Source organism: Triticum urartu, chromosome 7, assembly GCF_003073215.2.
Source record: "Triticum urartu cultivar G1812 chromosome 7, Tu2.1, whole genome shotgun sequence".
NCBI lineage: Eukaryota > Viridiplantae > Streptophyta > Magnoliopsida > Poales > Poaceae > Triticum > Triticum urartu.
The window spans coordinates 10,615,360-10,625,000 of NC_053028.1; the positions used below are offsets into that span (position 1 = coordinate 10,615,360).

At 41.5% G+C, this 9,641-nt stretch overlaps 1 protein-coding gene across 1 annotated transcript; it reads left to right on the forward strand.

Annotated features, from left to right (window-relative positions):
• Positions 1–4,304: 4,304 nt before the first annotated feature.
• On the forward strand, positions 4,305–7,180 carry LOC125524425 (homeobox protein BEL1 homolog). Its single transcript, XM_048689479.1, has 4 exons — positions 4,305–5,136; positions 5,733–6,139; positions 6,370–6,430; positions 6,552–7,180. The coding sequence occupies exons 1-4, from the start codon at positions 4,627–4,629 to the stop codon at positions 7,023–7,025; spliced, it is 1,452 nt and encodes a 483-aa protein (XP_048545436.1). The 5' UTR covers positions 4,305–4,626; the 3' UTR covers positions 7,026–7,180.
• Positions 7,181–9,641: the final 2,461 nt, after the last annotated feature.

Below are 9,641 nucleotides of genomic sequence, written 5' to 3' on the forward strand. Positions count from 1 at the left end.
TAGTATGCCAATGTTCCTGCTATCGTTCTTCGAGATTCTGAAAGGGTTGCGGAAGAGACTTGATTTCTTTAGATCTCGATTCTTCTGACAGTCAGATAAGGCCAAGAGGAAATACCGTCTAGTGCGATGGAATATCCTTTGCCGTCACAAGGACCAGGGGGCCTAGGTATTGAGAACTTGAAAATCAAGAATAAATGCCTTATGAGTAAATGACTCTACAGGTTAGAGACAGAGCCGGAGGGTATGTGGGCACAGATTCTATGCAATAAGTATTTACAGTCAAAAATGCTCGCTCAGGTTATCGTGAGACCAACTGACTCGCCATTCTGGAAGGGACTCATGAGAACGAAGGTCTGTTTCTTTCGTAGGGTCAAATTCTTGGTTGGCAATGAAATGTCAACAAGATTTTGGGAGGATACGTGGTTAGGAGAAACGCCCCTAGCTATACAATATCCCACCCTTTATAACATTGTGCAATGTAAGGAGGATTACGTGGGCACAATATTTCAAACGATTCCCTTGAATATTCAGTTCAGACGTGAGTTAGTTGGTGAGCGATGGGAGGCCTGGATGAACTGGGTTCGGAAATTGATAGACGTTCAATTATCCGACCAACCGGATTCGACACACTGGGAGTTAGCCAGAAATGGGGTATTTACGGTGAAATCTTTCTACATGGATCTGATTAATTCTGGCCCAATCTCGAGATCGTTACATATTTGGAAGGTTAAGGTGCCCTTGCGTATTAAAATATTTATGTGGTTTGTTCACAAGCAATTAATCCTCACCAAGGATAACTTAGTAAAGCGGCGATGGGTAGGTAGTTCACGTTGTTATTTGGTGATCATGATGAAACAATACAACATCTATTCCTTGAGTGCCCACTCGCCAAATTGCTTTGGAGAATGATCCATATAGCCTTTAACATTAATCCTCTAGTTGACATTGAATCGTTGTTTGAGACGTGCTTAGCTGGGGTTGAGCATATTACCGCGGCTCGTATTTGGATCGGAATATGCGCGCTTCTTTGGGCTATATGGAATTATAGAAATGAGATGATTTTTAACAGACAAAACACTATCCTTTTTTGCAGGTTATCTTCGAGACTATGTGCTACTTCGAGACTTTTTAATAAGATGGCTGCATGCATCATTATGATGCAGAGGCCGGGGTATGCCTCCATTTCCAAAAAAACGCTCTATTAATTTTACTTGATCAACCTTGCTAGTCATTATCAATAAACCTTGGGAAAGGCAAGACAAGGAGAAGGTGCAGGTGAAGCTTCACATCATGCCCCCAAGGCGTCGACCATATTAATGAATAATGAGGGAAAAGATATATTACAAGGCATATGCAAAGATATATATGTGGTGGGGATGATCCCTAGCCTAAGACACACGTGGGTAGATTAAGGCCTCTCAAGCGGTGACAGCGACGCAAACAAAACATGCCTACATTCATCCTTGATCAAATCACACGCCAAATCACTGATCATAATTTTGCTTCTTAGTTTGTACTCTAGTTAGCTACAAGGTTTCGATTGGGTTTAACGTTGGATCAAACATGTTGGTTGCAGGCATGTAGCTACTAATAACTATGGTCCTGTATGTGGGTAGCAATATATTTGGGTAGTACAATGTAATGCGTCGGCAGCGGTTGAGCTAAGCACCAAATTTCAGCACATGGAAATAACCCCTATCAATATTGGCAGGTCTATTCAGTACCTACGAATCATAGTACAACCATTAATTGATTGATTGATTGTTGCATGTGTCCCACCCCCAACCAACACAAGTGGTCAAAAACCTCTAAGGCTAGTAATAGTGGGGAGTAACTTAGACTAGTAACATGCATATGTTACTACTCTATGTTACTACCTTCATAATGGGTAGTGTCATACATGTGGTAACATAAAGGGCTTAATTTATTACTTTTTAGACTCATTTCACATTGGAAACCGCTATGTGATGATAAATATTATGTTACTTCATTTGCATCTCTTCTTATTAATTACTTGCCACATCATATTTCTTGCCTATGCGGCATGCATGTTACTATCTACGTTACTCCAATTATGACTAGCCTAAGGCCTCTTCCAATGCATTGTGCTTAGATGAGATGTTAAGTGCATTTAAAATCTTAGCAACTAGTCTTTCACAATGCATAGGTGCTTAGCTTTGGGAGCTAAGCTTCTCTCATGGAATTGTTTAATAATTAAACTCCCTCGTGTATTGATTGGTAGTCTTTTTACATAGATTCACGTGCTTAGCACCGTTTCTTCCCGATGTCGCCATAATGCTCTCTCCTAGTTAATTGCTTTGCCACATCACTTTTTTGCATATGTGGCGTCCTTAGCACCTGTACACCTTGGAGCACTAGGAAGGACCTAACAGTCCAGTACATCATGTATCTTTCTGGGGCATTAGTTGTGTAACGGCTTAGCCAAAAAGAATTAACTCAAAAACATCTTAAGCTTACTAACAACTTCATTTTGGAAGGAGGGACAGGGCCTGACCGGCCCTGCATTCTTGGATAGGCACAACTAAATTTTATTGCTAATATAATGGTGCAAAGCAACGTCTTTGAAAAAGATGGTTTACGAAGGTGAAATTGAAAACCCGTGGCTACATGACTAAGCTGTGTTGGATTTGTTTTGCACGAAAAAAATATATACGTGTCGGGATATTCTGTTCACGCCTATTATCGTTTATAGACAAGATGTTATAGGGTATGTAAATAAGAGTTCAGCAGACGAGTTCTAGAAGTATTGCTGACATATCCAAAAGGTTAATCTCTCTTCTCCGAAACACATGATGTCTTAGATATTGGCACCTCCTCCAACAAAAATCTTAACAAAATCATGTCATTACAAAAACAAGAAAAAATATGTAATGAAAAAATATTCAGTACGAATCTAAATGGATCTAAATAAGTTCCCTTGATATACATGTAGTCAGGTTCAAATAAATTTTGACCACGGGAATCTGGAAAGCCATGTAATTTGGAACGAAGGAATACTACATTTTATTGTGCAAAGCACAACAAAAGGTACACATTTTTTCTCAAAACTTTAGAGTACAATGTTGATAGCCGTTTGACCTATTACATTATTTATTTATTAGCATTCATGGTGTGAAATGAAAGGCCCACTGGTTTCGTACTACTTCCTCCGTCACGGTTTAGAAGGCGCGCTTGGAAATTCTCTAGGACCTAGGTGGTTATCTATTGGTTGTGAGATGGGCTAAAAAATAGCATTCACACTACGCATGCATATAGAAATAGTATATCGGAGTACTAATTAGCTATTAAAAATAAATGCAATGCGCCATAAACCTTGTCTATTGTGAAAACGCACGCAAATTTAACTGTGCCTTCTAAACTGTGACGGAGGGAGTATTCCTTTTGGACACCAATTGATGCCGATCTGCACCGAAATTTGGAGCACATTTTCTATGGCTCTAACTCACTCCACGTAGAGAAGGTTGTTTGCTGAGACTAATGACCAATTGTCCTTAAGAAGTAATAATCAAAGTAAACTACAACCCCGTCTCAAAATATAAGGTGCATTTGACATTCCAAAATTTTCAAGATACGGTTAATTCCAAATTTATGATTCTCACATAATTATTATATTCTAGAAAGCAGTAAAGGGATATATGACGTAAATGTGTTTTGCATGACACATACAATGATGTTAATCTTACAGGGGGCTCAACCCATATACTCCCGCATATATTATTAATAGAAATTCTAAAATTTAGCGTCAAATATAACACCATGCCTTATATTTTGGACAGAGTGAGTAATGACTGCTCCATTAATCCGCACCGTATTATTAGTTATATGATCCTTTCAGTGTACAGTAAAATATCATTTATGAGCCTACAGGAACCTTTGACAATTGACATATGGTTTTTCAATGTTTTGAAAGATTTTCCTTAATTATGTGGCTCATATATACATAACGACACATCCACTAATTGGGATGACAAACCTACCTACTGCTTAATGAGGAGAAAAATACATTGTGTCGCAATCCAATATGTTTGGACCACAAGAGGCTGCAACTAGCTGCAAGAGAACTGGTCCATTGATGCAGAAAGCGAATAAATTCAGTGGAAAAATATGTGCATGTTATGTACAATGGTACTAGTACAACCATACTTTGCTCGGACCATGGAAAATCCCCATTTTAGTTCCGTAATATAATTTTCTCAGCACTATTATCAGTACACTTGCAGTACCAGAACAACGAGAGCATAAGTATGGCTAAGATGATATGAAAGTAGTTAGGTTCATCAAAGTGGCAAAAGCTAAGATGCACCCTCTGTCATTCACACGCACATCGGTGTGCATGTAGATGATATTGATGCATATCCATACAAACTTATTCCTAGGATCCACCGAGACCACACAAGTGCCTGCATAAATGTAAAGCAAGAGCAGTCCTCTCTCTCTGTCTCTCTCTCAACCCTTAGCTTGCAATTCTCCCCTCTTCATGCATGCATGTCTACACAAAAGCTATGCTATATACTCTATGATATACATACATATATACTTGCAAGCAGTAGTAGTTAGTTAGCTCTCTCTCACACAGGCATACTTTTACAGCTGTGCTACATACCGATGATGGCGTCCCATGAACCCCACCACCACCTCCTTGGCTTCTCCTCCTCGTCGCCGGTGACTCCTAACCCTGCCGCCATGGCCATGGCCTTCGACCACCACGGCGTCTTCGCCCCACTCCACGAGGACATGCCTCCGCGATTCGGAGGTGCCGATGACAGGTCATGGCTGCCGCAATCGTCGACGCTCTCTCTCTACGACACGGCCGGCCAGCATGAGCTGCAACCTTTCACGGTGGCGCCGCCGTCCATGATGCCCATGCAGCAGCCGCCCTTCCGGTTAAATAGCTCCAGGTACCTGGGCCCCGCGAGGGAGCTGCTCAGTGAGTTCTGCAACCTCGAAGGTGATGCCATGAACGGCGGCGCGATGATGCGAGCTCCGAAGCAGGACGGTGAAGTGGAGGCGTCGTCACCGGCATGTGGCCCATGGGGCGCCAACCCGTCTGTGAGCTCCATGGATTACATGGCGCTCGAGAGGAGGAAGGCCAGGCTCCTGTCCATGATTGAGGAGGTTGGTACACACACAAGCCTACTATTGTTCTTGTTACTAGTTAGTTACTGCCTACTCGGTCGGTCTTATGATTAATTTACAGAGCCATGGCTAGCTCTCACCCTGACATGCAACTTTTTGAGTCTGTTATTTTCTTGCGAGCACTTACTTTGGTGACTTTTCCCCGAAGCGAATCCCATAAATATGTCGACATTGGCATACATTGCATAAGTGATAGATACAGTTTCTGAAGTTTCTATCCTCACTCTTATATACAACTTTTCATCCTATCTAGGCATCTTGCTATATGCAATTGACAAAGCAACTTCTAATAAATTCACTTACATATTCTCACCTTAATTAATTTCCTGGTCCTGATTCTTGTTTACGGAGCTGCATCTGGTTATGTATTTTTTGGTAAAAAAAATTGTAGTCGTGTTGTTTTTTGTGTCACCCACATGATTAAACATTTAGTGATGTGTAAATGCCAGAAATCAAGATGACATTTGTGGTGATAATTGCTAGCTACAGCAAGAGAGTATAACTATCCTAAACTAAATTAAGAAGGATCCTAGCTTCATTATCAATGAATTCAACTGGTATCATGTATTATGAAGGTGGACAGGTGCTACTGGCGATACCGTGAGAAAATGCGGGCGACAGAGATGTCATTCGAGGCTGTGGCCGGCGTGGGGGCAGCACAAGTGTACACGAAGATGGCGATGCGTGCCATGTCACGCCACTTCCGGTGCCTGAGGGATGCGCTCGTGGGGCAGATACGAACTTTGAAGAAGTCAATGGGGGAGAGCAGGGATGCCGACGGCATGTTGGTAGCACCGGGTGCATCAAAAGGGGACACGCCGAGGCTAAGGGTTGTGGACCAATGCCTGAGGCGGCAAAGGGCGTTCCAGCAATATGGTGGTGGTGCCGCCATTGAGAGCTGTCCGTGGCGGCCCCAGCGTGGCTTGCCAGAGCGCGCCGTCGCCGTCCTCCGCTCGTGGCTCTTCGAGCACTTCCTCCACCCGTACGTGTGTTCCAAACAATCTTTCTCCATCTTCAACATCAAACTATCCTCATGTCCAAATACTTACTCTATAGAACTTATAAACGAAAGTTGTGCCACCATCTCACTAAAGTTTCCCTACTCCAAAGAGTGCAATTTTAGGCGACTGTTATTTAAAAAACAACAACTGAAAACTATAAAAGGGAAGGTACTTGGCAAAATGAATTGAACAGAACTATGTGAATTAACAGGTATCCGAATGACGTAGACAAGCACATTCTGGCGCGCCAATCCGGGTTATCAAGAAGCCAGGTCTGTTATTCAAACATGAGCACCATAGAACTACCTTAATCTTTTTCATAATTTTTTTTGTTGTGAATATGAATGTATGATAACTCTACACTTAACTAGTAGAACCTAATTCATTTTCTAGGTTTCCAACTGGTTCATCAATGCAAGGGTTAGGCTATGGAAGCCCATGATAGAGGAGATGTACGCGGAAGAAACCATACAACATGACGACGGTGGCACTAGCAGTGGCAGAGGCGAACCTGCTCCCACGGATCATCACAACAACAACTTGGCAGCATGCACGACGGTTACGATAACAGGAGATCAAAATTGCCATCGCCTTAGCGGCAGAAACAACCCTGGTGACTGCTTCATCCCATCCTCCCTGGTTGTGGACGGCGGGAAATTTCTCCATGGCTACCCAAGTTTGCGCAGTGATAGCGGCAGCGGCGTGGTGTCGCTTACCTTGGGACTCCAGCAGCAACAGGCGTTTGCTTCACCGGCGATGATCATGCAACAACAATCGTCGCTCATGATTGGAGCTGAGGGGGAAGACATGGTGCTACCGTACAGGAACCTCATGGGGTCTGAGCTGCTGCATGATTTCGTAGGCTAGGACCCTGGGAGACAAGAACATAATCTAATGCTACAACCCATATAGGTGCCACCAGATTCTTAGGCAACTTGCACCGATTGATTGGATATGTGTATATTGTAGTACAACTTAAGTAAAAAAGTTAATTATAAATGGCTATGACCACTATTTATTTATTTCGTGCCCGAAAACTTGTAGTAAGCCCTAGGGCATTAGTAAGAACTAATGAATGAGGTCTCAACGTAAAAATACCTATGTCCAAATGTGGTTGGATGCCACGTCGACCTTAGATTGTCGTTCTTTTGTCCTATATATATGCTTTGTTTGCTTCTTCTCTTGACTGCTAAAAATTCTTCTCAAAATCTAGTGAAGCATTAATTTGAGATCATATAACATACTTCACAAAATATTGCAACCATTTCAACCTTTCCTTGAAAATTCTTATTTTGTTAACTATTTTCAGAATCCAGGTGGATATTTTTGGTTGAAATAGATGAACATTCGGCACAAATGATATAATATTTTTCTAAGAAGTTTCATTTTGCACTGAGAATTTTTTCTAGCCATCCTTTCAATTGTCGCGAATTATAGGGCACTAGTAGAAAAAGGGTCATTAGTCCCGGTTCATAAGGGCCTTTTGTCCCAGTTTACGAAACGGGACTAAAGGGTCGTTACTAAAGCCCCCCCCCCCCCCCCCCACATCCCTCTCACTACTCCAGCCCGAGCACGCTTAACTTTCAGGTTCTATTCTCCTTCGTTTCCAAGTCTGCACTTGTTGTTTTCCTGACAATAGTAAGATGTCAATCCTATTAACCCTCGGGAGTTTAGCTTGAGCATGAAGTCACACATTTCACTGTTTGAGTTTGAAACTATTATTATACAAAACAATAGTTATTTAGTAACACTAATAATTCTTGAATAAATAGTTTGACCAGATTTGACCAAAATTCAAAAAAAACTGAAATAATTATTTAGTAACACTAATATTTCTTGAATAAGTGGTTTGACCATTGTTAGACCACAATTTGACCAGATTTGACAAAAATTCAAAAAACTGAAATAATTATTTAGTAACACTAATATTCTTGAATAATTATTTAGTAACACTAATAAGTAGTTTGACCATAGTTTGACCAGATTTAACGAAAATACAAAAAAACTGAAATTTGAGCATAACTTTTTTTCCTTTTAGAATTTGAGGATTCTAAAAATTGGCAAACAAGCCGTAGGCTGTCAAAATCGGAAGCGGGTTTTCGTTCTGAACATGTTGATATATTATACGTTTTTTTCCGACATCGTATGCAAAAGTTATAGCCGTTTTACATTTTCCCTACATTTTTTGCAAAACATGTCCAAATTTAAGTTTTTAAATTTTCCTAACTAGTAGATGTAGTAATATAACTACCTATTTTTTCAAGTTTTAATCATTTTCTTTTGATTTTTTCAAAACAAAAAAGGCGATCCAGGGGGGAGGGGGTAGAGTTTGAAAATGAGACCTTTAGTCCCGGTTTGAGACACAAACCGGGACTAAAGGGCATCGCACCCTTTAGTCCCGGTTCGTGTCTCAAACCAGGACTAAAGGTCTAATCTTTAGTCCCGGTTTGAGACACAAACCGGGACTAAAGGGCATCGCACCCTTTAGTCTCGGTTCGTGTCTCATACCGGGACTAAAGGGCTCAGGTGAACCGAGACTAATGCCTTAGCCGCACGAACCAGGACCAATGCTCACATTAGTCCCGGTTCGTGACTGAACCGGGACTAATGTGAATATTGCCCTGTGACCAAAGCCCTGTTTTCTACTAGTGGGGACAGTTGCAGTTTAAAAAAGCTGTGCCATGTTCTCAGTTCCGGGCTTCTCCGATTTATACCATTTACATGGGCTCTTAGTTTAATTTGAAGATGACATCATTGACTGACAAAAATATATAAATGCGTCATGTTTTGGATTTTACAATTTAGAAACCGCGTGGCTATGATTTTTCACAACATGTTCTAATAGACCTTTTCTTTATGAACATGTGCTAATACAACTATGACTGGAAAATAAAGCAGCTGCTGAAAAAAAAGAACATTTTTTAGTGTACTTTATAGTGTATAAAATACCAATCGAAGGTATACTAACTAGCTGGCAGTGTTTCGACTTAGTTGTCGTGGGCTGCATCTGCCCGGTGATGCTTCGTTCTCCACGGATACAACAGAAAAATAAACGAACGCTATCTCCTCCGTCCACATCGGGAGATCACCCTATGAAGCATATTTAGCAGATCCGGTAAAACACACCGTCTCACAAGATCCGTGTGAGAGCATATTTAGCCTATCAAAAATTGCGGTACCGCGAGGCCTTCAGCGGAACAGATCTGGTAAAGCATTTATGGGGTGAGTTTACAGGATCTGTTCCGCACCGGAGGCCTCGTGGTACCACAACCGGAGCTTTGAAAATTCTTCTCTAATGCGAAGATATTCATCGGTATAGTCGGCGGGAATGCCATATGCAGTCACTCTCATCGCTACCGATATTTTTTGATATGCACTAAACCCAAGTAAACCGGTGGCATTCTTTTGGCGAGTGAAAACGGTAAATTTGCTCACAATCTTCAACAATGCGAACGAAAAGAGACCTAGCATTCAATATCGCCT